Source organism: Anas platyrhynchos, chromosome 1, assembly GCF_047663525.1.
Source record: "Anas platyrhynchos isolate ZD024472 breed Pekin duck chromosome 1, IASCAAS_PekinDuck_T2T, whole genome shotgun sequence".
In the NCBI taxonomy this organism is placed as follows: Eukaryota; Metazoa; Chordata; class Aves; order Anseriformes; family Anatidae; genus Anas; species Anas platyrhynchos.
The window spans coordinates 177148159-177175625 of NC_092587.1; the positions used below are offsets into that span (position 1 = coordinate 177148159).

At 44.8% G+C, this 27467-nt stretch overlaps 2 protein-coding genes and 2 non-coding genes across 4 annotated transcripts in view; 1 reads left to right on the top strand and 3 right to left on the bottom strand.

Annotated features, from left to right (window-relative positions):
* The window catches only part of GTF2F2 (general transcription factor IIF subunit 2), an 82702-nt gene extending 63283 nt beyond the window's left edge, over positions 1–19419 (top strand). The window contains exons 7-9 of the mRNA XM_027471966.3: positions 5176–5275; positions 12714–12857; positions 18546–19419. Of these exons, the coding sequence (XP_027327767.1) occupies positions 5176–5275; positions 12714–12857; positions 18546–18665 (364 nt within the window). The 3' untranslated portion in view covers positions 18666–19419. The remainder of the gene's footprint in view (positions 1–5175; positions 5276–12713; positions 12858–18545) is intronic.
* Positions 19420–21697: 2278 nt separating this feature from the next.
* LOC113842476 (small nucleolar RNA SNORA31) lies at positions 21698–21831 on the bottom strand. Its single transcript, XR_003495010.3, has one exon. It is a non-coding gene; the product is annotated as a small nucleolar RNA SNORA31 (small nucleolar RNA).
* A 335-nt stretch (positions 21832–22166) lies between these two features.
* Positions 22167–25665, bottom strand: TPT1 (tumor protein, translationally-controlled 1). The gene is made up of 6 exons (XM_038173357.2): positions 25505–25665; positions 25223–25296; positions 24735–24925; positions 23906–24011; positions 23346–23462; positions 22167–22397 (listed from the first exon to the last, which is right to left on the bottom strand). Exons 1-6 carry the CDS (start codon positions 25530–25532, stop codon positions 22395–22397), a joined length of 519 nt encoding a protein of 172 aa, XP_038029285.1. The 5' UTR covers positions 25533–25665; the 3' UTR covers positions 22167–22394.
* On the bottom strand, positions 22463–22592 carry LOC113842475 (small nucleolar RNA SNORA31). Its single transcript, XR_003495009.3, has one exon. It is a non-coding gene; the product is annotated as a small nucleolar RNA SNORA31 (small nucleolar RNA).
* Positions 25666–27467: the final 1802 nt, after the last annotated feature.

Genomic DNA, 27467 nt, shown 5'->3' on the forward strand with positions numbered 1-27467 from the left:
TCTGCTCGCGTGCGTTTCTGCAAATTAAGTCATTCTGGTGGTTTCTGGTGCTGCTGCTGGTGGTTGGGTGCTGCCATGTATCAGGAGGATGTGCCCCGCAGAGTGATGAGTTTCCTTAATTCCCACAGAAGTACAAAAACTTTGTGAAATTTCAGCATCTCTTAGGAATATTTGTCTCTTATCTGCCATTGACTCTCGTGCAATTTACTCCTCCTTGGAAGAAAAGTCAGAAAAGGTGCTGCCTGAACCTAAGCAAGGTGTGGTCCACATAAACACAAGACAAGCTTGTGGGAAGCTATATTATTGTTATTACACATACATTTAACTTCTTAGCTTGTTTTCTACATGATTTTGCAGGACACAGCTACCTCTGTCATGTTTGGGATGCTTAGCAAAGTATGAAGGCAAAGAGTTGGTTGCCTTTTTCAGGTATCGTGAAGCTCGCATAATGCAGCTGCCTGTGTCTTGTTCGAGTACAAAATTGGTACAATAAGGTACAATAAAGTACAATAAGGTTGGCTCCTTCCTTGCTAGTGCCCTGTATAAATAAAAGCAAGCCCAAAAAGGTATAGAAACTTTTCGGTCCCATCCTCACAACAATTTCTTTAGAAATGTCAAAAATTCAAACACTAGCAATGCTTCTGATTAATACCTGTTTCTAATCTCTGAAACATTTGTTGTGTGACAGAAGATTAATCAGAGGAAATCATCTATTCTAAAGGTTTATTTTAAGGCTTATCTTTGTTTTATTTTCTTGATGCTGAAAGATTCGTGCATTTAAAAGCCAGTATGAGTAAAAGCTCCTCATACGAATGTAAATATTGCCTTCATCTGTCTTCCCCAGAGAGTCTGCTGCATGTTGACAAGTCCTATACAATTATTTCCAGCCTGCCTGAATATTTTTCCCTTTATTCAACTCTAGTCACAATGACAAATCAGAGTTGCGGTATAAAATGTATTTTGCTGGGAAATGACTGTGGTGAATTTGATGCCATGCTGCTTACTTGCTGGATTTCAGGGCAGAAGAGCTATATTTGATCGTGGGGGTGGAAGAGAAAAGCCACAGTGTGCAAGCTGGTGGCTGCTGTATCGTTAATTTATTGGCAGTTGTAGAAAAAAAGATCTGCATTCTCTTTTTATTTTTTATTTTTTTTAGGCCAGATACTAGCATGAGTTATGGCGTTAGCTATTGCAACAAGAGCCATGTGGAAAATTTAAGTCCTCGGAGAGTTGTGTGTAGTTCTGCTCCACAGCTAAGGCTTTTAACTCTTGCACGTGTGCAAATCATAATCAAGAGTAATAGGTAAAAAGCCCCTGCTCCTTTAAATCAGTGCCACCAGTGACTCAGAAAGTCTATCGATTTTTTTTTTTTTTTATTCCTACCAACAGCTTCAATTAAGATTCAGCAGATCCACTCCGAGAACACCCTGTCTAAAATGCTTCGTAATATTTTTGGTTTAATGTTGCTTTTTAAAATTCTGTTTAGGAAATGAGCACTCTGAAGTAGTGTTATCTGTTACATATTAAAACAGCAGTCTAAAAGGCAAAAGGAATGTGTAATTCACAGCTTTTGTTATAAATTTGTGTAATTATTAGAATATGCAAATATATATGTTTCCTTAACTTTCTTCAAACAACAGCTATACAAATTAAAACAAAAACCAATTATATTCACTCAGACCTACTACTTTCTGAAAATGGGAAAATAATGTCATAGTTTTGAACCACCCCACACCATATTTTCACCAAAAAGAGCATCTCTATAAACAAATTGCCTGGATAAAGCGATTGCAGGGTATTTGTTTTTACCCCGCAATGCACTAAGCAAATTTCAGCACTTCAACACACCAACAATTTGGTAATTTGTGACCATATTCAGCCCGGAAATCTGGCAGAAAGAAGGCAATGTGAGGCTCTGTCATCCTCCAGGAGATTGTGAGCACTTCAGAAATGAAATGAGAAGGGCAGCCATCAGGGAGACGAAGAGCAGCGTGCATGGGTAGAATAAATGCATATTAATAAAAAGGTTTGCCTCGTGAGTCACCGTGCTTCCCATTTAGATTTCCATACTGGCATGTGGCAACTGCTGTAATTGCTGGCATTAAGAAGTGATCCCAGGGATGTGATGTGCTCTTGCTTTTCACCACAGCAGTTTATCAGGTGGGAAGAGGAAGAAAAGGCAGCACCGTAGTGTTGGCCAGCTTCCTGAAGATGGGCTGAGATCTTTGGATTAAAATTTGAAAACCATTGGCACAAATGCAAGAAATTTTGAAATCTAACACTGATATCTCTGAAACTTCCACCTGAGATGGCAGACGTGAGATGTAGATATATTTGTTAGTTGGTACATGGCCATCTTTGTGAATTTTTCTGTCATTTCACAAACTTAGATAACCATTTTATAACTCAGTAGGCTTGCAGCCTGTTTCCTCAGAAGGCCAGAAGTTTTCCTTTACTTTCTGTGCTGTGTTCTGGGGGACTGCACATGTTATGTGTAACTTAACTGCCAACAAGCCTTTGGAGGCCTCACAGAAATGTACTAGTTCGACACTTTTGGTTTTCTACGTTTTGCAAATTAGCAGTTTGCAGGTTAAAATAAAAACACTGAAATGTGCTTCCTGCGCAGCGAGTCCTCCTAAGTGAAAAATGTGAAGAGATAAATTGCTGGTGTTCTTCTATGCAAAAAAAAAAAAGTAGGAAAAAAAAATTAATTTATGGAAGCTTCACTGAAACGGGTGATGAAATTTCCTGTGGTGTAATTTTCAAATGCCAGAACAGGGAGAGCCCTTTAGCATTCGGCGGTGTGAAGCTCTCATTACAGGCTCTAGGCTAAAGAGCTCTCCGTTGTTTGCATGCTTAAATATCTAATTTATTAAGAAGTTAGAGGGGGGTTGACACTACCATTATAAAGCATTTTCTTCTAAGGAAACGTGTTCAGTCCGTACTTGCAGTCTGCTGGCATTTCGTTATGGAAGGGCTAATATTCTCTGGCTGCTTTCCTGAGGAAATGGCGGATATTGGACGTTGACCCTGTTAAGAGGAATGAATATAAAACCCTAAGAAAGGGGATTTAATCATGGAAAAACGCCACCCTCCTAAGCCTCTTGTTCCCTGAGAGCATGAAGGAGACTTTCTGGTAGACTTCAGTGATGTTGTGAGCCTGGTTTGTCTCTTATCTGTGTTGTAGTGAGAAGGGCTCTACAACAACATCACCAGACAAATATAAAATTCTGGGCCGCGTGAAGGTGGCTCTGGAACAACATCGCCACACAAATATAAAATTCTGGGCCACAAGAAGGTGGTGCAATGGCCTAAAAGGAAAAGGAGAGACGAGTTTCCAGGCTGGGGCCTTCAGCAGTCATGGCCTAGCTCTTTGGTTTTGTGTGAGCCATCGAGTGGCACTGGGGTGTGAAGGAAAGTGGGGGACGGCTGGTTGTTGGGCCTACTAAATGTCCTACCAGAAACTTAAAGCGTTACGTAGGTGTTCCTAATTGCTAATATGGAAAATCTTGTAAAAAATGGATAAATAAAGTTTGTGGCTTAGTCCTCAAGGTGGCCATCCTGATGCTCCTGATGCTCCCCTTCTCCTCTCCTGTTTCAAAGGCTACTCTGGAAGGCTGGAAAAGGGCAGGGAGGAAAAACAGAAGAGAAATGAAAGCTATTAGAGAAAAAGGACACTAGAAGGTCTGGAGAAGGTTATTTTGGAGGCTTAATGGTGGATTACCACCTACTCCTTTGCAGTCAGGTGATGGGACGTTTAGATGCGTAATTCTTCTCCAGGAGCCCCTGTCTCATGAACAGGAGCAATATCTGTAAAAAGGTTTAGCAGGAAATGTATCTCTGCTTCCTACACTGAAGGAAAAGACGGAGACAGAAGAAGTGAGGTAAAAGATAGGAGGGAGAGGGAGAACACCCCCGTGTAACAAAAATTGGAAAAAAAGATAAAGAATTGCAAGAGAAGATGTTTTAAAAAGACATGCCATATAACCAGGCTTTTACAATAATAAATAACAATAATTAAATATATATATATATATTTATTGAGACCACAAAGAAAAAATCTGGCGATGAGGACATGGAGAAAAAAAATTTGGACAATATTGATTTAGCTTTCCTGTAATGTCTGTGTTTCTTTCTGAAAGCTAAGAGTTCAGGAGACCTTTGGCAATGAGGTCAATAAAATCTTTAAAATCATTTAGTTAGATTGAAGGCCAGATGATAAACCCTTGTGATAAAAACTTCTGCCTTTATTTGCTAGAGCAGTAGTAAACCCACTCATTTACCTTCAGATTGATTTTCCTTCAAGCTTAGAAGAAACATGCTACATCTGGGCAGAAGAAGGCATTGATGTACCTTCTGCTGATTCAGAAATGTAGAGTACAAGGCAATGGTCCATTAAGGCTAATTAAATCTATAGAACAGATGACGACTTTGCAAAGATTTTTCAAAAATTTTTCTTTTTCAAAACCATCCTAACTAATCTTTAAGTTACAAAGAGATGAACTTAACAAAATCTGTTCAACCTCTCTGCTTCTTATAGTCCAAACAGGACTAAAGGTCACCTTTTGTCAGCTGTTTCTTTGAGACTTGATTGCATGTTGTTTTGAAACTGGGTGGATTTCTCTGTCTTCATGTTTGTAAAAGTGCTTTTCAAATAGTTATTTGTGCTCTGATGCTATATTAGAGTGCCAAAAGAAAGGTCACGGAAATCTTTATTTTTTACATTAAAATATCTAAGAGAAGATCATGGAGTCTGATTTTGCTGTTGTCTGGCTGTCAGCAGAGGTAAATTGAAAGCTTTTTCAATTCTCAGCCAAGTAAGCTGATTTGGGGTTCATTTGCTTTGGTTTTGATAATTTTTAAATACAAAGGCTTTGTTTCCATGTGAATGTGAGGCATTTGAAGTCTGTGTTCAGACACAGCTTTTAGTATCTTCCCTTCACAACTGCTTGGTTTTCAGTATCTTCAGTAACATCTAGTGTCCTAATAATCCACAGTGTCCTCAAGCAAAAGGAGTAGGAAAAAAATCAGAAGTGTTCTTTTATTTTGCCTTATTATTTGTTTGCAGCTCACCTTCAATAAGGGATGGTTCATACTTGCAGATTTGGGGAATTCATTTTGAGTGTGTGCTTGTCTGAAGATTTTTATTAATTCTATTCTTCTTTTCTTTTGAAGATTACAGATAGAAGAATCTTCTAAACCCGTAAGGCTATCACAGCAGCTGGACAAAGCAGTAACCACCAATTACAAACCCGTGGCTAATCATCAATATAATGTAAGTAGCTTTGAATATTTGTCCTTCTTCTAGCCAGGAGGTATCTGGCTGAGGACTCCCAAGTCATGGTTGGCAGTCCGGGCTTTTACTCACAGTAGGACAAAGTCTTTGGAAATCTTTGGAAGTCTTTGGTTATCTGGTTTCTCCCATTGTTTTTCTTTTGGGTATCTTCTTTTTCCTTCAAGAGCCACACCACCCCTGGTGTTAAGGTCTGCCAATTCTTACCCTCTCTTGTTACCTGGTAGAGGACAGACTGCCTTTACCCAAACCTTTTCTATTGTCTTTACTGCTTTCTTCCTCTAGTCTTTTTTTTTTGAAATGTAATTTTAAAGTTTGGGGATAAAAGGCAATTCTTGCTTTGTGCTATAAGATGTGGAAGCACTCCTTTGAGCCAAATAAAATATCACATGGAGGTGGGCAAAAGGCTTGAATCTTTACTTTCTAGTCCTCTGCAGGAACTGGCATGAGTAGGAAAGAATAACAGCTGATAATTTTTCACAGTTTCATACCTTCATAGTACGTGTTATTTGCATCATTAGCTTTGTCAATATTACACCCACGCTGCTGTTCCAGATCAGTTGATGTACATACAAACTATAATGTCCTTTTTCTTAAAGATCCTCTTTGAGTAATTTGTATGTATGCATGTATAATCACTGTTAGTGTTGAATGTGAGGAATGTTAAGTCATACCAAAAATGAGTCAGTGTGTTAGTCATTTAAACTTTTACACTTTTTATTAAGATTTTATTTACATAAAACAAATGATAATATACTGGGTGATATTTAAGCATTATTCTGAAAGGCATATCTACAGAACCCAAAATAATCATTTTTCTCGCATGGGACGGTTTTATAGTAGTTGCTGTACAAAGTCTGATCTATACAGAGATGATCAGAGCAATAAAGCTATTCCAGCTAAGGGAATGACATTTAATCAAAATAGTCACACTGGTGTATGTACAACCGTATAACTTCACCCTGTAGTCAGTCTTCGAATCTTCCTGCCAGTTTCAAGCAGCTATGGTGGTATTGTTACAGAAATGTAAGTCTTGTGGATAATTCAGGCAATATAACTGGGATGTAACCAGGCCTCTTAAAAAGTTACGATGCCCTGGTGTACTAATTGTAATGTTCTTAGCAGTTACGTAGCTGTCCCTCTCCATATCCATCACTGGTTTGGTTTTCCTATCTGCCTTAAAGATGTTCTGAGGGGAAGAGTCTAATGGGACATTCACTTGAATCATTCTTGGCCTTGCCTTGACTCTGAAGACCCAGGCGGGACTCCTTCCTACCACATTTTTCTTTTCATTAAGTCTTTTATTAAGGTTCAGCTTAGATGACTCAAAGGATATCAGACTGGGAGAACAAGTCCATGGACTTTTTAAACCTCTTCATTACATCTTTCTGGTGATTTCAACAGCAGGTAGTTCTTAAACTTAGTGCATTGCTTGTAATTATATGACAGACCTGTTCAGGACAAGACTTTTCACGAGAAAAACAGGAAAAATGTACAAACTGCTGTACATGCTGATGCATTTGGTTATCTTCCTAGGTGTTTCTAAGAGAGTGAGCATCTACTAAAATAAGAAAGAAACGGGTAAAATTTCCTCAAGAGAGAGGTGATAGAATATTAAATAGGGCTTAAGTGTGACTGCTCTGTGTACTCCTAAATTAACATACAAATGGAAGGAAGAAGGAAAAAAAAATACTTGCAGATGAGGAACCACAGAATTGTGGAATCACAGAATGGTTTGGGTTGGAAGGGACCTTTAAGATCATCTAGGTCCAACCCCCTGCCATGGGCAGGGACACCTCCCACCAGCCCAGGTTGCCCAAAGCCCCATCCAGCCTGGCCTTGAGCACCTCCAGGGATGAGGCATCCACAGCTTCTCTGGGCAGCCTGTGCCAGGGCCTCACAACCCTCACTGCAGCCCAGACTGCCTCCAGTCTAAACCTCTTCAATGAGTTCATCCCCACTGGTGAGCACCAGGCCCAGCGACGCTTCTCCTCCGGTTGGGTTGTCTCATACCTGGACCATGAAGTTATCCTCAACACACTCTGGGAGTCTCCTGGATTGCTCACAGCCTGCTGTGGGGCTTCCCCAGCTCACAGCCAGGTGGGTGAAGTCCCCGGTCAGGGTGAGAGCATGCGAGCATGATGCTTCTTGTAGCTGAAGCAAGAAAGCCTCGCATGGTGGGGCTGCCATTGCTTTGCACAGAACTGAAATCACTGATATTCAGTCAATAGAGCAGAAGAAAAATGGTTTCAACGATTATAAGGTAATTCCTTAGTTTAAAAAAAGAATGAAAAGAATTTAAGACCTTTTAAAACTTCCTTCAGACGCATTCAGATGAAACTTTTTATTTGGTCTCACTTATCAGGCCTTCTCTATCATCTGTGTGCTATCTGTCTACCAAACAAAGTGTAATACATAAGCTTCCCTATTAATGATACCTTCAAGAAGGCAATTTTGGCAGCTTTTCAGCAAGCTTAGCAACATACTGCGAAGGTAAACAAAGAGAAATTGATTTCTCTATGAAGTCTTGCAGGGATAAGCTAGCAACTTCTCCATTTGACAGCTTGTTTTAAAATGGTTCGTCCTTGAAATCAAAGCATATTTTAATGCTCTTTAAATTTAAAATCTACGCAGTTTTAAATAAATCTAATTAGTTCACGGTGCACATGTATTCTGTAATGTGGCTCTCAGGAAGTGTTTTAAACCTGCTGCATAAAACATCTTGTTTACACAGAAAACAGAAAGGGAAAAAAAAATGAAAGGATGCATTGTAACTTGCTAGGAGCAGCGTGAGTACAAGACAAAAGAAGAAAACAGCAACACATACCATGTTTTTTTAAAACACACTTCACAATGCACTCAGTGTTTCTAGACAACAGTGGGAGCTGTTGCTGAAGCTGGAGGTAAACGCCAGTGTTGCTAATTAAAACACAGGCGACTGAGACACCAGTTGCAAATAACTTGTTTGCAGCCAAGGAGGGGGTTGACAATCAGTTTTATGTGCGAGTTGTTTTTATACATTAAAAGTGAAGAATTTTAGAATATTCACGTTGTGTTCTTATAGGAAATGCAAACACTCCTCTTTGATTTACTTCAGATAATCCACAGGATGTAAAATAGAAGCTCCTACCTACTGGGGAGGGTTTGCTGAGCCACTAAAATAATAGAGAAAGAAGAATGCTGAGCAGTAGTCTACTAGCAAAAAAAAAGATTGTGCTTCAGTTCAAAATACCACTTTGTGTTATTTTACTGGGGACTTTTATTCATATAATTAGGATTTAATACCCAGATAATCCTGTCAGAGACCTAACATCAGCAGAGACGGTTTTGAGAATTTCCTTATTGTTACTTTTTTCCCCATGCGTAGGAAGCACCAATTTTATAAGGATTATTTTTTTTTCCTCCACATGGAGAGAGTTGTAGCTGGTTGCTAGCTATGCACATTTTCCCTGTCTCATTTGGAGAGGTATGAACAACCCTGTGGATTTTTTGTATTGCTTTTAGAGGTAGTTTTGAGAGTCACAGTAGCTTTCCTCTTTGCCCCCGTAACTCACCTGCTATTCCCATAGCTCTGCCACGTACAGAACAAATAACCTCAGTGCCTGGCTCTTGTTCTTTCTCCTTAAAAACAAACCAGAAACCAGAAAGGGATGAGATTGGTTTCTTCCATCCCTTCAGCTTGAGCTTCCTACTTGAGGAGGTTGCAATTTGTTTCTGGTTTTCTTCTTCTTACTCATTTTGTTTTTGTTTTTTTGGGGAGGAGGTAGAAAATCACAGAAGGGCTGGGGAGGACAGACCTAACAGCTGCTCTTGCAGCAGAGTCGTGCAGCCTGTAACGGGCTGCGTCTCTCACACCACATCTTTCAGCTGCTGTACTGTGCAGTCAGAGAGAAGGCACTAACCTCAGAAACAAATTCAGAGGTCTTTACACTGAAAAGTGTCCTCAAGTGTTTGCAGGGACCCAGAGCTCAGTCAAGCACCGCAAACAGAGATGCCTTCATCTCTCCTACCATCTTCTGAAGTTGACCTTTGAAGTATCAGGTCTTGTCTGGCACATAGTTAAAGCTGGATGATCCAGCTCTTCCTCCTGTAAAATGTTAGCATGTGCCTATCTCCAAAACCTTGTGATGTCCCCGTAACACCAGCGTCTCAGATGTAATAGTGCTCTATTGACAGCTCAGCAGAGTGTTGTTTACTGCTGCCAGCTGTGACCTGATCAGCAGCTGCACAGAAAAACTGGAAAATATGTGGATGCCTCACTCAAGCAAGATTGAAGAGTCAGGCTCAGGAAAGCCCATTGTGGTTGACTGAAGAGACTGTTCAGAAAAGTCTGCTGCCAGGAGGATACAGTGTCAGCATCTCGGTTTTTGATGAGGATCTCATAAAGGTGTAGCTCTTTCTTTCCTTCAGATGTGGAAAGAAACACCCAATACACCCTACGGAACAGCGGTTCCTCGTGCGTGACTGTGAACTACCAAAGGGAAAGAATCTGGACCAATTTTTGAAGAGGAACAAAAAATATTTGGTGTACCCAGCTAGATTAGTGTATTTTCAGCAATATTTGGGTCGCTGCTGTTTACTGATTTTCTTCTGAGAACATAATATAACACGGCACTGCCTGCAACTTTGTGCTTGCCAGGTATTTTCTCCGTCTTGGTCTGATTCCATGTAAAATGCTGCTGCTGCCGTACTTCATGGTGATCTTACTCATTAGGAAGCAATTTCAGTCTCATTACCTACGTTACAATGGGTTTTGCCATTGGCTCTCTCCAGCTTACAAAGCAAAGAAATGGATTTCAAATCCAAATGCCACTAAAAAATAGAAACCCAAATGGTTGCTGTGGATGGAGATACGGCTCCCAGGCTAGACATTGTGATGGGAATCTGATCACAAACAGCCCCTTTTCAGCTCTAGCCTGGAGTATAAAGTTTAGACTGTAGCCTGGGATGTGACATTCATGTATTTTTCAAGACCAAAGGGACAACTATTGTACTAAAATAAATTAAAAATGCATGTCCTGAAGTCTGCATGCTGTATTGTCCTCAGTACTCACACACGTTCGAGTGGCACATCGCTATGTTTCTGCACTGAGTCAGGACTGTGGAGAGCTGGTTTCTCTGGCAGGAAAAACACATCATAGATCCAAATGTATCTTAGGAAATTCTGACTTGAACCAGGTGTAAATTAAGGGGGAATAAGGAGAAGCCCGGGGCTTGCCCGGGTGCCCAGGACCCCGTGCAGGCACCTTGTGCCGCTCACCCAGGAGGATACCCCACAGCCTCTCTGGGCAACCCTGAGTTCCTGGTAAAGAATTCAGCTTTCCAGCCACAAAAACATTGTCATTTTATAAGTCCTGTAATTATTTTCTAATATATTAATGGATCCTGACTCTTCTTTAGGCTTGTAGTTTTAAAACATCTAAACCGAGTAGACTTCTTCAGATACATTTCAGCATCTCTGCAGTTTTGCTTCCTGCGTTTGCAGTGAGACGCAGACTGCTTGGCACTACCCTCTATTGTGAGACGACACCAGCAGAAGAAAGAAATTGAATCCACAACACGGTTTCCGAGGCTTATAATTAAAATCTTTCCAAGGTCAGCGGAGGGCCCTAATGATTTGTCTGCTGGACTTTGAGAAGAAGCAAATGTTTTGACAAACTGTTATTTATAGCAAGACCGATGTCCTAGATTTATGTTCCTACTCCAGTTTCTGTGGTGTAGCAGCTCTGTTACAGATCATGCCAAGCGAGATGATGTTACGAAAGCTGTTTTATTTGATGCTGCAGTTTACTATCACTACAAAACTATTACTGTTTTGAATGGCTTTTTTTTTTTTTTAATGAAGAGGCTAAAGGTTTAAATAATTGCACCAAAATGTATCAATGGATGAAAATGAACCGGATTTGAGCAGAGATGCTGCATCCTTCGTAGCACTGACATAAAACTGGAAAAGCAGATAAATATTTGGATGCCCGAGCCCACCCCCAAGTTTTAAGCAGAAGAAACAACCTTCAGGTTATGGGTTGGGAACCTTTAGTGATGACATCTGCTCCAGAACTTGAAAGGAAATTTGGCTGGCCAGAGACCTGTGAGCAAGGGCAAAGGTGGTGATAGTCCTGAGCCTCTTGAGATGGATACCAAGAGGCAGGATATTATCACTAGGAGAGCAGGAGGGAGTTAGCTGGCTGTGAAACACAGGCCATAAAACTGATGTCTCTCATCAAAAATACGATTTCTAGTATCCAGTAGAACCTTAAATTTTCATTTTTAGCCTTCTTCTCTGAAGGTCTTCCTTGAGGATCAGGTTGGAGACACAAGAGGCAGGATGACTCCTGTATAAAGTTACCCTGCTGGCAGCCAGGTCTTTATCCAGTGCCTGGATCTGTTCTGCTGTGTCACGCCGGTTTGCATCCAGCCATGCAGTTTGTCTGCAAGCACCTGCTGATGACATTAATTGATGACGTTCTGGGACATGTTTGTCATTTCCAAGGAGTTTGGGGGTTATTAGGGGTGTCAGGGGGTGGATGGGGTGATGGACAGGTACATTTTGCACTCGGTGGTTGGGGTTGGGGCCTGTGCTGGTCTGTGCAAGTCATGCTTTTGATGATGGCTTTGTTGAAATGCAGGAGGTATTTTTGGAGACTGGCAAGGATAAAAGTTTCTGCAAAAAACTTTTTTTCTGCAAAAATAAGTCCTACATAGGTTATCACAGTTATATATTTTTCATACACATCCTAAAATAGGATGATGATTGGCAGTGAGGGGCCTGTGCTTGCTCAGAGTTCTCTTTTTGGACAACAAACAGTAAGTTTGTGCGTGTTAGTCACATTTCCCCTGAAGAGTTCCCAGCCAATTCCTAGAAGTGTGTTGTTACTTGGAGAAGATTGTTGTTACCTGGACGGAGTGGTTGTCTCGAGTGCCATTTCTGGAACAGATGAGGCAATGTCTGAGGGCCGTCAGAGCGTGCTCTGAGCAGGTGATTGCTGTGGTCATGGATGCAGCCGTGTTGGTCTCTGGATTTTCCTGGTCTTGCAGGTTGTTTGTTATTACTCTATGATATCAACAGAGTGAAAATAGCAGCTCAGTTCAGATTCCTGTATTAATATGAATTCTCTCTTCAGGTTTGGGCACATCTTGCAGGCTCTGTTTCTGATTTTTTTTGTTATCCTTGTTGTATTTTTTTTACTGGTTAAAGCAGAGATACATATCTGAAAGGCTCATTGTACTGAAGACAAAATGCTTAGTCTGTGTTCATAAAAGAACATTTGAGTGCTCAAAAGAAAAAAAAATTCAGATGAAAAGCACTGAGTCATTGAACAATGTTTTATTATAGTTTTTTTATGTCTTAATGTTCAGCACTAAGAATTATACAGCTTTCCATATGAATGTCTTTAAAACATGTTTTGTATCTAATTGGTAGATTGAATACGAGAAGAAAAAGAAAGAAGATGGGAAACGGGCTCGGGCTGATAAACAACAAGTGCTGGACATGCTCTTTTCTGCCTTTGAGAAACATCAGTATTACAACATTAAAGACCTGGTGGACATAACCAAACAGCCAGTGGTACGTACCCATAGTCTTTTAATAGAAGCATTTTCTGTAGTTGCTCTGGTGTTTGCTTTCCATACCACATCTCTAAATGTGTTTACAACAAATGGAAATCTCCAGGTTTTAAGTTGACTCGTGTAGAACTGTATAGGATGCCAAGGAAGCACTGCAATGAGTACACTTTTCCTTGGCAGAGATGGTTTAAGTAGCCTCAGTTGTCCCTTACTTGTTTAGGTTCTCTTTAAGACAAGAAACCAAATTCTCTAATGCTGTGATGTCTCCTGTGAACATTATTTGTGTTAGGAATGTATGTTAGGAGATCGGGCATCCCTAAAAGCACTCAATTTCCTTTCCAAACAAAAGAAATCTTAGATTAGAGTTCTCCTTTATGAACATGAACTTCCCAGTTCTTTCCTTTCTCCCCCCTCCTCAAGCTTTCCTTGTAGACTAGGCAGGAGTGAAGGGAGACAGCAGCAGACGAAGTGGGTGATTGTTGCTTGCCAACCAAACGCAGCTGTAGTTCTTGAGAAGATGGGATGACAGGTCAGGAAATTGTATAGCTGATGCTTTTATCTCCTTCTGTCTGCTGGCTTTATCGCAAACAGGCACGCAGAAGAGATAAAGTTCTAGCAGAGTGAAAATTAGAAGTGTTTGCAGGAGCCGTGTGCTTTTTCTGCATGCACAGGTTATTTGGTAGGACTACCAAAGACTTTTTCCCTGTGATTTGCATTACCTTAGCCTCACCCACCATCGTGCTCCCAACCCCTGCCCGTGCTCCTGGAGTCAAGTTTGAAACTGGCCTTGTTTTATGGGTCACTGGCTTCTGTTGCACAGCGTTTGTAGCAGCTTCTATTGCTTGTTTTCTCCTAAGATGTTGGTATCTTTTGTACTTTTTGACGTGTTGCACAGCTGGCTTTGATGTCTGCCCACAACCCAGCTGCAGTTTGCAGCAAACTCAAGGGAAATTGATTACGTTTGAGTCTAAACGGAGCAACAGTTTCAACAGTTGTTAGAGCTAAGGGCAGAAGAAGGAGCAGTGACAGCTGGATTATGGAAAAATTCATTGCTCTGAAAAAGAGGAGGGAAAATGGAGATGCTTACCAGTTTTGCTCATTTTATGGTGAGGAGAGAGTATATCCATACCAGGGGATTTGTGTAGTATAAGGTGCACAATCCGTGTGGTTATGAAGCTGCACAGAGATGTTAAATTCAAATACATGCAGCTACACAGTGCTGTAGTATCCTGGAAGAAACTAGCTGGATACTTTATTCATTTTTTCTATTTCATTCATTTATCTAATGAGTCAACTCCTTATCTGCGTGGCAGAGGCGGCGGGTAGATCATGGAAGCTGAGAAGGAGGAAGGAATGGGAGGAAGATACGAAGGCAGTGGCAAGAAAATGTTAGGATTTTTCTTTCTAAGTAAGAGATAGGTGTGACAGTCACTATCTGGATAATTTGGAATGCAAGTAGATGCAGATTTATCCCACCGAACATGACTTCAGCTAGAAATAGTCTTCCGCAACTCCCACTTAAGCCATGGGAGAACAAAAGTTTTCTTCTCCCTGTGAGGCACTTACCTCTGGAACATACCTGGCGCTGCGTGAACTCAAAGCAGCCTGGAAGAACTGTGCTTCTGACACAGGTTTCTTCACTGAGCACCAAATACTGGGCAAGATGATCCAGCTTTTGTCTTAGTCTTCTCCCCAAGGATTAAACGTAAAGGGCATTTTGTGTTTGGAAAATACCTCAGATTAATTTTATTATGTGATAAATGATTTTATGATAAATTTCTAATCGTGACTGTGGATCTCTGCTGTCAATAGATGCTCCTGAATGCCCACAGCATGGTGCACCAGCTGCATAGGCAAGGTCTAGAAGACAGCCCCCCTGTTCTTATTTACCTGAGGGTTCCTGACATCGTTCCAGCTGTTAGACTTTTTCCCCTGAGTGATCTGTGCAGTCTCAGTTTCATCCTGTGTGCGAGGATTAGGGATCTGCTGTTAATTCCTAGGTGGATCTTTGCGGTAGGTGTCTGTGTCCTTCCAGCATCCTCATGCCTGGATTCTCTAAACGAAGCAAATCTTCCTGATGTCTTTCTTCATTCAGTGGGTAGCCAATACACTGATAAAATCAAAAGCAAGCTGTCACAATTCCCTAACTGGACTCTAAAAACTTCTGTAGGGACTTGCTGGTGGCATTCATTTCCATTTAAAAATGCTGGCCGTCATCTCCCACTGCGCTGCCAGCTTCCACCCCGTCTGCAGGTTTCCCTGATGCTGAGAAACTTCAGCCTCTGGCCTAAAGTTTTTTTTTTTTTACTTTTCTGAAAATAAAGTATCCATTGCTGGCTCCCACTGCGACCCCATTGCTCGCAGGGCAGCTGTGCTTCCTAAAAAACCATGCAAATGCCAACAGGTTGAATAGGCACGCCGTCCCCGTGCCGCAGAAGTTGGCTGTTAATTAATCTCCACTGGGTGTTCGCTGCTTTATTTTCTGTCAGAGCATCTCAGATTTTCTGTAATTTCTCCTCTGGTTTCTAAACGTTGAGGTTATTTTCAGAAGTGAGAAAAAAACGTTGCTGCTGCTGTCTCGGCAGCTCTGGTTAAAATGAAGTCCTAGGTGCCTACATTGCTGGTTAATAGTATTAAAAATACTCTTCTCCGAGGGAATCGAAGTCTTTTTTAGGGAAATAACAAATAAATAAGGGTATTTTTCGTACCCAACGGTAAGTGCAAACAGCAAGTGGAATCCCTGCTACAGAATATATTCCATGTTGCATGGGAAGTTGCTGCCATCTTTATTTTGAGACTATGATCTCCCAAAGCGAGCTGTTCCTGAATGCAAACTGCTGTTACGTTAGGGAAGCCCGGCTTTGTTTGTTTCTCTTTTTAATGAAAAGTAACAATTTGCATTAGTGGGCAAATCTGTTGTCATCTACCCAGATGAAAATACAGAGCGCTCCCTGGAAACGTTGCGGTAATTCCAGATTTGGGCGTAATGGCTGAGAACAAAACCTGCTTTTTATGTCAGCAATCAAATATTTATAAGAAACGGAGCCAGTGGTCTAATAGGAACTGTATTTTTTCAAAATACCGTATACTGGTTGCAGTTTTTTCTTACCTTTCAGCTTTAAGTATTGGTTATGCTCAGTCTGTTTGGGGTTTTCTTTTGCCGAAAGTTTCAGGAGGGTTTTCAGAGCTTGGAAGTTAATGCCTCTTTCAAAAATGCTTTTATCTCATAATTCTACAACAGCATTTCATTTTTTATGTAAAATAGAGGATGTGTAACAGAGCAGAGGCTGCCTTAACCATACAAACAGATTACCCACAGATTAATTTATGTATTATGATTACGTGTATACAAATACATAGAAACTTTCTGTGAGAAGCAGTTACAGGTCCCTGATCAGTGCTCACCAGGTTCTAACGTGTGGTTTTTGGCACTGCGGAGGAATGTGGAGGTGAGAGGCTTCTCGTGATGCTGTAGCATCAGGCTGAGCCTGCCTGAAGATGCAGGTGGGCCCTGGTGCCTGGGGAAGAAGGGATCCCACGGGAGGAACCATCGTGTCCTCTGGGCACGCTGCTTGCTCTCCAGATAGGTGAAGAAGAGCAGGATTATCCCTCGTGCTCCTCCCATCCCACCTGGAGCCTTGGCTCCCAGCTGCAGATCAGCTCTCTCAGCACAGTAACTGCATTTTGCTCTACTTCACCTGCCTAAGTGCATTTTTATTCATTTTTCACTCTCACGAAGCCGTCTGCATGGTGAGGAGTGGAGCTTAACCTTGAATCCGAGTGCCTTTCTCCCTCCCACACTCTGCCATCTCCTGAAGTATCTGGTGGTGGCACCAACAGCTAGCTCACACGCACACACGGGGATGGCAAACAAAGCCGGGGAGATGCAAGCAAACACAGCTACACATCCCCGACATCAACAGCGTCTTCACCTGCTCTCATCACCTCTTAAAAAACACTCTGGGCAACAGCACCCTCCTTGCTGCTGTAGTGAGCACATCTGTTTGAGTGACCTGGCTGCCAAATAATGACAGTGCTCTACATCAGGTTGCGCTTGGAAAGGTGTGCAGGGAGAAATCGATCTCCTGCTGCCACCTGCTGGGCTTTGCACGCTCAAAGACTGAAATCATCCCGGCAGTGAACACCCTCGTCTCCATTTGTGGCCACCTTGGTTGAAGAAATACCCTAAGAAATGAGAAGTGCATCCCATCAGGTGTATATATCATCCTGCTGGACAAAGTGGTCTCATTTGGATAGCCCTCGATGCTCTGGGACACGTTTTTAAGGATCATTTTGCTACGTGCATCTAAACATCATTGTTAGTGTGGGATCAGGATGGTTTGGGCTTCCTAAATTTTCATATGTAACACAAGTGAGAGTAACAATCCCCTTCTCTAAAAGCCACTTTGATTTTTAAAGCGTATTTTTACTCATTTCCCAGTTTTTCCATTTGGCAAAGCACAAGCAGAGTGTAAAGAAGAGCCCGGGCGATTCTTTTTTGGGGTCATCAGCAAAGCTTTACCGTGTTACAGCTCGGAGTAGGTGCAGCCACAGAAAGCAGAAGGGTGCCCGTAACTCCTGCTCAGTGTAAGCACTCGCGGAGGATTAAATTGTTCAGACGAAAGCAATTATGAATTCAACGTGGAGATGCTTAAACCGTGGCCTGCGGTTGCCATGGCGATCAGCCCAAGTCAGCGCTGATTAATATTTAAACAAACAAGCAGGCAAATGGCTCTTGAAAAAAACTGCAGCAAATTGCTGGTGTTTAATACAAGGAGCTGGGAGCTGTCTGGTGTCAAAGTTCATACTACTGGTTATCAGACCTCTGCTTTTTTTTTTTTTTCCCCCTAATTTCCCTTAATGTTTGAATTTCCCTTCCTAGTCTTAATATTTGAGTGTATTAGGAAATGCTCTGGCACCTACTCAACCCTCCTCTAAAAACAAGGCAGCAGTAAAACGCCTCAAGCTTTGCAAAGCAGTACAAAACCCAACAGCTTGGGGCTTGGGTGGGATCAGAAGAAGACAGGGTTTTGAGATACCGAAAATCCCAGTGCAAGCGAGCTGATTCCTCTACCGAAAAGCCAAGAGCTCTTAGCTGGGCTTGTGAAATCCCAGCAGGATTCTCCCTGCCCTCTGTGGGAGACGGGAGCCTGGGTGAGATCTTTGAGCACCTGGTTGGGTGGCATCTTGAAATGTCTTGAAATATCCGGTGGTGTTCATTTCACAGTCACAGAATCACCAAGGTTGGAAGAGACCCCCAAGATCATCGAGTCCAACCTCTGACCTAACACTAACAGTCCCCACTAAACCATATCCCTAAGCTCTACATCTAAACGTCTTTTAAAGACCTCCAGGGATGGTGACTCCACCACCTCCCTGGGCAGCCTGTTCCAGTGCCTAACAACCCTTTCGGTAAAGAAGTTCTTCCAAATATCCAACCTAAAACTCCTCTGGCACAACTTTAGCCCATTCCCCCTCGTCCTGTCACCAGGCACGTGGGAAAACAGGCCAACCCCCACCTCGCTACAGCCTCCTTTAATTTCAGTGGGGTCCTCATCAAAGCAGTGCTGCTCAACCATGTAAAGAAAGGTGGTTTTGCTGTCTGTCGGGTTATTTCCTAATTGGTCGTGCTAACGAAGTAAGCGTGCCTTTATAGCTTGTTCATAACTTGGGTTTTGTTTCCTTTCAGATATACTTGAAAGAAATCCTCCGAGAAATAGGCATCTACAACGTGAAGGGGACCCACAAAAACACGTGGGAGCTGAAGCCGGAATACAGACATTACCAAGTGGAAGACAAGAGCGATTAACAAAACCCCTACGAAGCAGAAGAGGACTACAGAGGAGAGTGACCGCACCGAGGGAGCTGCTGTGGGTTTCCAGACAGAACTGAGCACAGCCCAACTGTGCAAGGCTAAATTAAAATCCAAACAACCAATCCTTTGTAATTTTCCGTAGCCTCGTTTGTTTTTCAGAGGAATATTTCTTGTAAGTTTCTATAAATGTTTGTCTTTGGACAAAAAAAAATATTTATAGAATAAACTTGTATTAGATTTATCTTTATTAGAAATCTGGTGAGTTCAGATCTTGCTTTTTCTGGATAGCTTCGTGCTTTTTCTAAGCCTCAATAACTCAGGAGGAAAACGTGTCCTGGAGGAAGCTGTAACTCTGTGTTTGTTGCCTTCCTGTAGAGCCGAGTTCCTGCTCTTTGCTTCTGCTGGGATCCGCCGGGGCTTTAGCTGCAAGGCTGCAGAGATGCTCAGTGCTTTGTGTAACGTTTGGCTGTGCTCTTTTTGGGAGAAACAGCCCAGCCGTGGTGCTCAGCACAGGCCTCAGGCTTCGTGGGAACAAATAAATAAATAAAAAAAAATAAGGAAAGGCGGTTTGTGGGGGAAAGAAGACAATCCCTTCTGGGTGGCTACTGGGGAAAAAAAAAGGCAATGTCTGTCTACTAACTACATCAAGGAACAGATCTATCTTTTTTTTTTTTAATTATTAATATTATTTTATCTATGTTTCATGCTTCAGCACACCAATAAAAGCATTATTTTAATTTGTACCCAGCACTGATCTGCCTTATTGACTGAGATTTTGATATTTAGGTATGAATTTCAAATCAAACGTATTTAGCGGTGGCTTTGTCACAGGGTTTCTGTGTTTTTTGGGGAAGATTTCTTAAGGTATCCACATCCCCAGTCCCCCATTTCTGAAGTGCACATTGCACTTGCAAAAAAATGAATTGTGCATTCAGCATCCTGTAGGGGTGGAGCAGGGAGGGAGGTGGCAAAGGACTGCTGGGTTGTGATCTCAAAGCTCGTGTGTTAGAAAACAGAGCAAAGAAAAACGGAACAGAAAACACCTCATTGGTGTGCCTGTAAATGAAACAGGTGAGGTTTTGTAGCGTGGCTGTCACTTCCCTCCGGTCCTTCAGACATGTGCATCATTTCTGCACATGGTAATAAAATAATTGGGCTATTGGAAAAGCCAACACACCACTACTGCACTTGGGAGGAATAAAAGCTTGGGAGGGGGGTCCAGTGCCCTAGGAGCTTTGTAAAACAAGTGCCCTGCTCTCTGTGCGCGTCACACGTTGTGGTTTCACTCAGATCATGTTTTTCAGAGCTGTTCGTCTCAGTCCCTGCCTGCTGATGCTTCCTGCTGGCGCCCAGCCTTCTGTCCAGGCTTTAGGAACAGCTGAGCGTGTCCAACAGACCCGGAGTGATCCTGCAGATCCTGCCAGTGCCACGAGCAGGAGGCCCCAGCCCGCCGGCTGCGGCGGAAGATATTTGAAAGCTGTGAAAAGGAGCCCAGGAAGCCGGCGGTCACGGTATGGCGTGTGCTCCCCGGGCCTCCTCCAGTCCCCTGCAGGGATATTTATATCTATTTATATCTATTTATGCTAATATTTAGAGTTTGGGGCAACCTGGTTTGGAGCCAGCAGGTGAGAATGAGCCCAAACCTGCTGGGTCTGCACCATGCCAGCCAGGGGGGGAGGGGACCACGGAGCCACCCCCAGGGCGCAGGCAGGCGGCGGTGAACCCCCAGGAGCAAATTTCCAGGAGGTTTCTGAATGTGACAACTGAAAAAAAAAAAAAAAAAAAAGCAAGGGTACAGAGGTGGAGAGGTCAACGGGAGGTATCTCACCCACCCCAGGCAGTCAGCAGCCACACAGAGCCAAGGTGGTGTGAGGGAGGCTTTTCCCAAGCGCATCGCTGCACGCAGGCTGGAGAGATGCATTAAAAACGGAAAAAATGACCCAAAAAGTGGATTTGGGATGCGAGCTATCAAAACCCAGGTGGGGAGGTGCAGCTGTGAAGAGGAGGAACAGGCAGGGAAGGGAAAAGCCAAGGAGAGCCTCAGGCACACCCAGCACAGGATTTTCTTCTGCCAGCCGTGACACGCCACGTGGTCAAGCACAGAAGTAGGAAATGATGAAGGAGGGAGGGAGGCTGCTGGCTTTTTTTTTTTTCTTTTTATAACCTGTCAGCTGGCTCCAGGCTGGTGAAGGCGTGTGGGGCTGAAACCTGAGCTGCCAGGGCAAAGATCGCTCCTGGAGCCTCTTCACCCGCTCCGGGGGTTTGGACTCTTCCCATGGCAGAGCCCTGCAGCTGCAGAAATGCTTTCCTGAGGAATGCAGGATACCAGGCTGATAAGTGCGTGTTTAAAACAGGAAAACAAGCCGCAGCTGCTGCCGGGCTGTCCTTCAGCTCGGTCTTTCACTATCAGGGTTGTTTGTTGTGAATGGGGACTCGTCGCAAACCCTGGCCTTGCCCTGCCCCTGCCCAGTTCCCAGTCACAGCACTTCCACACCACCTTAATTGGTAATTAACCAAGCAAGTGCTCACTCCCCCAGCCTTTAAGGAACTCCTTTTTTCACTGGTGTGATCTTTCCTTTTTCCTCACCTGGTAAACAAAGTCCTTTGTTGGTAGAGCAAGGACCGCCTCACTGATTTTTATTTTTATCCCACATTTTGAGCATAACTCCCCTTGGCTGAGGGCAGGGGAGCGTTAATCCCGGCTGCTCGGGTTACCCCACACTCGCACCGCAGCCAGAGCAACAGCTGCCCCCAGACCTTCCTGGGCAGGGGCTTGGGATGTAAAAGGAGTTCCTACAACTGCAGCCGGGCGTGTTTCAGATGGGCACCCCTCAGAGAGCCCCTTAGGGCGCTCTGCTCCCACCTCCAGCCCCTATCTTGCTCCTCCCAGCCCGCTCCTTATCTGACCGCTGCACGAACCTCCCTCTGCCTGCACTCAGGCTATCTGCGAGGCCGTGCCCACCCCATACAGGCCCTTTCTGTCCCCAAACTCCTGCTGGCACTGCAGCTCGAGGCTGCCTCGGGGCCTTTGTGCTCCCTTCTTCAATCCGGACTGCCACGGGGCGGGCAGGTGGAAAGCGCAAGGAGCCGGTTGCTGTCGCATCTCCACAAGAACCCGAGAAGCAACGGGTTTTTGCTCCAGGTCTGTCAAAGGATGCATTTCCGGGCAAGAACAGCGAGCTGTGAGCACCTGGGTTGATCCCAAACCCTGCCCCGCACCCAAATGAGGTCTGCTCAGCGCGCTCCTGGTTGCCCGAGAGGAGCCAGCGCCACCGCTCAGTGCTGGTGTTGGGCTCCTGCTCCCTCCTACCTTAATCCCGCAGTCACACTGACTGAGGATGGACCCAAACATCCTCACCTGACAGAGCAGCTCAGCCAGCACTTACTCGAGCAGCACATATTCCATCCTCTTTTTAATATTCCAATTAATTCTGGTGTCTCTCCCAGAGGTGGAAGTCTCTGCGCAAGCGCAAAAGATGAAGGTCCGCGTCACGATGGGTTTAAATGAGTTTTATTTTAGACAACCTACATGACAGATGTTTTGTTTTTTCTTTTTTAAAACAATGCCTCCACTCCAAATCAGGGTCAAAAATTAAGTGAATAAAGCTCAAGATGACATCAGTCCAGTTGTTAGACATCGCCGATTCCTGGTGTTGTGCTGATGAAGAAGAAACAGCAGCCAGCTATGAAGACGGGTGATCCGAAGCCAAACTGTTTGATCCGTTACTGCAACGAGAGCAGCGAGCGTTAGCTCAAGGTCACGACCGGCACAGTGAGTTCCTGCAGCTTATTCCTGTGTTCCCCAATTCAATCTGAGCTGCCACGGCCAGGCAGGCAGAAAGCACAAGGAAATTCTTTTCGCATCTCAGTGCAAACCAGAGAGCCACAGGAAAATCGCTCGTGGTCTATCAGAGGATGCTGAGCGTTTCTGTCACCCCGGGGAGCAGCTGCCACCAGCTGCTGGCCAGGCCGGACCCAATGCTCACTCCCAGCCTGTCTGCTTCACACACCGAGTTTGGGATTTCCTCTCAAGTTAATACTTGTTTAGGACAGGCTCTAAACTGTCTCTTACAGGAGCACTCCCAGAATAAGCCAAAACATACAAGCACTGGGATCTAAACACTGTTTCACTTTCACATTCAAACCCAGAATTAAAGAGAGAGCAGAGCAGAGTCGCTGCCTGAGCACAGAGTAAGGTAACACACTCAGCCAGGTGTTACCACGTTCCCAAACTCAGGGCAATGTTTAAACACAGCCCCCGCATAACAAAATAAAGGGCAGATAACGCAAAAGAGGGAACCACGATAAAGTGCAGCGCTCCAGAGTTAACCCACAGCAGAGGGATCCAAAATAAAAGCGCTCCGTTTCAGGGGCATTGTTTCCAGACTGACAGTCTGAGGACAGGGCCAGCTGCACACAGCTCCCCGCGGCGATTCCTCCCGCATTTCTCGGCAGTTACGTCAGGGTGAGTCACGGCGTGAAGCCATGCCCCCTTCGGCGTGATTCAGTGGCACACACGGGAAGCCTCGGCCACTTTACGTAACACAGAGCAGCCACCAGACCGTACTTGGGGGAACTTCATGTTTTTAAAGATACCGTTCAGCTTTTAGCAGAGATACTGAAGAGCCAGTGACAGATTTGGGCACATTGACCCGATTTCAAGTCAGCACTTACACATTTCTCGATTTCTAAGCCGTCCTTAAAGAAGATCATATAGGGGGTGACGCCGTCCTCGCGGAAATCCAGCAGGGCCACCATGCCATCTGGATTCATGTTCTCTCCTACGAAGAACTTCAGAGAAAGGCGTTACTGAGACACTCTGTGAGCTATCACCAGCAGACACTGCCCAATACACAAAAAAAATCTCCAAGCCAAGTTTAAAAGCCTCCCCAACCAGCTGCAGGGGGTTTGCTTTCTTAGAACTGTCCATTTTAGTACCACACTGCCATGAACATTAAAGTAGGAAACAGGGGCCAGAGTGATTCACCTCCCACACCTTTAACCCCACAGAACTTGGGGTTATCACCACAAGCACTGCAAAAGTTGAAGGAAGATCCCCAAACACTTAAAAGTCCTCCAACTATTTCTCCTCCCTGACTCCCAGGACCCCAAACACCCTCAGAGAGAGCCCAAGTGAGACGTCCCTACAACAGGGGGCCTCAGAACTCAACAAGCCATTGAGCAGATAAACTAATCTCAGAATCACTGCTGTGAGGAAGCACAAGTTGTGTTACCTGGTAGTTTTTGAAGTTGGCGAGGATGTGTTTGATTTGTTCTGCAGCCCCTGTCATGAAAGGCTTTACTCTCTCTGGCTTGTGTTCCTCAAGTCTGGCTTTGATTCTGGGAAGGAGAAAAGGAAGCTTTGAAAACATATTTTAGCCTATTAACTTCAGCATCCCACCACAGCAGGAAGTTACCAGCAGTCACTGGTTTTGTTGTGTTTCCCCCCACTCCTCCAGAAAACCAACCCACAAAATTTTAACTTCATTTTGCTAGGGAATTAGAAGAACAGTGCCTGCCACTCACATCAAGCTCGCTTTACTTGTAGCTTTGTGCTAGACAAAAAAAAAGAGAAGTCATTTCCAGAGCAGCAAGAGTGTTATCCATCAATACCACAGAAAAAGCACTTTCACCTGTAATGCCAGCCCACTGAACTCTGAGCAATAGGAACTATGATTTCAACTAGGAAACAGCTCCTTTTTACACACAGCTTTGGGCATTTAAGTTCAGTGTCCAGCTCAGGAAGCTCCCCTTTGCCACCCCACCCCCTCTACACAAATGTTTGGCACAGAGGAACGAAAGAAAACAACAAGGTTACAAATAATACCCAGAGCACATGATCTGCTCTTCTACCTCAGCCAAGATAAGCTTCGATAGTCCAGTATTGATTCTTTAGAGCTTCAGTTTTGCCAGGTATTAAGACATCACCGAATTTCACAGCCAGTTTGGCACCTGCACCAGAGCTAGCATCCACTAAAAGTAAAGCTCAATGCTATTTTTGAGGTCTGTGCCCTAGGAGCCCTGCAGTCCCGCCCAGAGAACCCCCCCCAACCCCAAACTTACGCTTTCATGTAGTCCTTGATGTACTTCTTGTAGGACTCCTTTGTGAAGCTGGTTTCCTGCAGGTGGTGGTTTATCACTATGTCCACACCAGTTATGACCGTGGCTTCTGTCCCCTCTCCCTCAGGACCTTCGGCAGAGGCATTGCCACCAATTAGAGAGTCATCAATTTGACCCTCTGTCCTGGTGACCATCTAGATTTAGAGACATCAAAGAACTTCAAGGCTCTGCGGAAAAGCCCGGCCCTCCTGCCCTTCTCACACACCTACAGACAGCAGGGCAGGGCTGCAGAGCCACAACCAGAGGCGGGGGCTCTGCAGCCCGAGGGGGGTGCCCCGAGCCCAGGTCCCCTTTTGGTGGCCTCACCACAGCCCTGTGACGGGCTGTGGGTCCCCCCAACCCCTCTGAGGCCACCCCATTAAAAAAAAAACACCCTAAAAACAGCTTTTCACCTCCCCCTTAAATAGAAAAAGGGCCGTGTGCGCACTCACCTTGCCCTCCACTTCCAGGCACAGGCCGTTCGCCACCTCGCGGATCTTGTAGATGTCCGAGAACATCTCGTCCTCTGCAGGGACAGACGGACAGACACACACGGACACACAGACACACACACACCGGGCCCGTCAGCCGCCGCCATTTCGGGGCCGCCCCCCCCACCTCAGGCATGCGCGGCCCCGCTCCCGGCCTACACCCGAGCCTCTCCCCCCCCTCCCTCTTCCCTCCCCCCTCCCTCCTTTTTTTTTTTTTTCCCCCTTTTCTCCCCGTCCCCTTACGGCTGATGCAGTCCCGGTAGATGATCATGGTGGCGGGGGCGAGGCGGAGGGCAGGGCAGGAGCGGCCGGAGTGCTCTGCGCGGCGGCGGGCGGGCGGCGGCGGGCGGCCGGCAGCGAGGCGGAAAGGGCCGAGTCAGCGCCTGCCGGGGCTCATATAGCGGGCACGGCCCCGGCGCGTCACCGCGCCGCATGCGCGCTCCCGCCCCGCCTCAGCCGCCCGCCCGCCCTCGCTCCCTGGTGCCCGCCGCGCACGCGCGCGCGCGCGCCCCCGCGCGGCCGCCATTTCGTGACCCCACCCCCCCTCCAGTCCCTCATCTTCCCCTCACGGCGATGCCCCCTCGCCAAGGGGCTCAGCTGCGGTTTGGAAATGACAATAAACGGTCGTGATGAGCGAGTTATGATAATTACATTATGATAATCACATTATAATAATGAAATAATGATTAGGGGGTCGTTAGGCTCCTCCTCCTGCCCTCAGATACATTGGTTTGCACACAGATACACCACTTCTTGTTGATGGACTGACTGGGGAAAGAGAAATATTCCTTCCCTTCCCTTCCCTTCCCTTCCCTTCCCTTCCCTTCCCTTCCCTTCCCTTCCCTTCCCTTCCCTTCCCTTCCCTTCCCTTCCCTTCCCTTCCCTTCCCTTCCCTTCCCTTCCCTTCCCTTCCCCCTTCCCTTCCCCCTTCCCTTCCCCCTTCCCTTCCCCCTTCCCTTCCCCCTTCCCTTCCCCCTTCCCTTCCCCCTTCCCTTCCCCCTTCCCTTCCCTTTCCCCTTTCCTTTCCCCTTTCCTTTCCCCTTTCCCTTCCCCTTTCCTTTCCCCTTTCCCCTTTCCCTTTTCCTTTCCCCTTTCCTTTCCCCTTTCCCTTCCCCTTTCCTTTCCCCTTTCCCCTTTCCCTTTTCCTTTCCCCTTTCCTTCCTTACGGGCAGTAATACTGCCCAAGGCCTCATTTTACCTCCCTTGTATACACTTCCACATCTCACCTCAGCTCCATTAAAATAAATGTAGACCTCCCTTGAGCCCTGATTCTTCGGGGACGTTGACAAAAGACCTTCAGAAGACATCATGGGACTTAAAACACTTCATGCTGCTAGCAATCCCTGACATGACAGAGCTACCAGAATCACGGAGTTGATATACAGAATACCAGGGCACAGGATGCAGTTCCCTGTCCCTCACCCTCCTAGGCAGTAAACTACTCATTACTTTTTTCGTGGGGGTCAAAAGAGCTCCTCTTTATATCTCCTCCTGCTCTGCTATTCCTTCCTTTGCTCCATATCCCAGTGCTTTTTATTTTTTTCCTTTTCCTTTTTCTCGTAAATACTTACATAATCTAAATCTCTACAACCTCTACGTGGTTGTTCTCCACCGTGTTTTGCTTTCTACGACCACTTCAGACCCAAAGAAGGGGCTTCTGCCCCCAAACTCGTGCTTTTAATCGGTGTCAGCTGGCCTGATAAGAGCTATTCCCTGTCTTTGCGAGCCTTGCCACAGTGGAAGAAGAGCAGCTTACGTCTTTAGCAGTGGGCTGAGTGACGGGAGAACATTTGGCTCCTTCTCCGCAGCTTAATATGCAGCTAAAAACATCCACTTTGTAGGTGTGCGTCGACTTGGTTTCATCTTGAAGAGACTGTTCTAGAAAAAAATGAATATTTCTATAGTAGCATCAATTAACCTCGTACAAATTCAATGGTTGCCTGTTTACTGGAGTGAGGGTATGAGGGTAGAAACCCTTTGGCATTCCTGGTAGAGTAAATGGACCTCTGGGTGGCTTTGCCTGCAGCATTCAGACCTGCAGCCATGAAATGGGAGATTTTGTCTAAAATGCATCAGTTAAATAGGTCAAGGCTCCTGTGCGAACACCAATTTGATGTGGAGTGAAGCTAAATCAACGTCAAATATTAAACGCTTTAAATGAAACTAGGAGCATTGACAAGGTTTTGCGTCCTGTTAACTTGAGTTG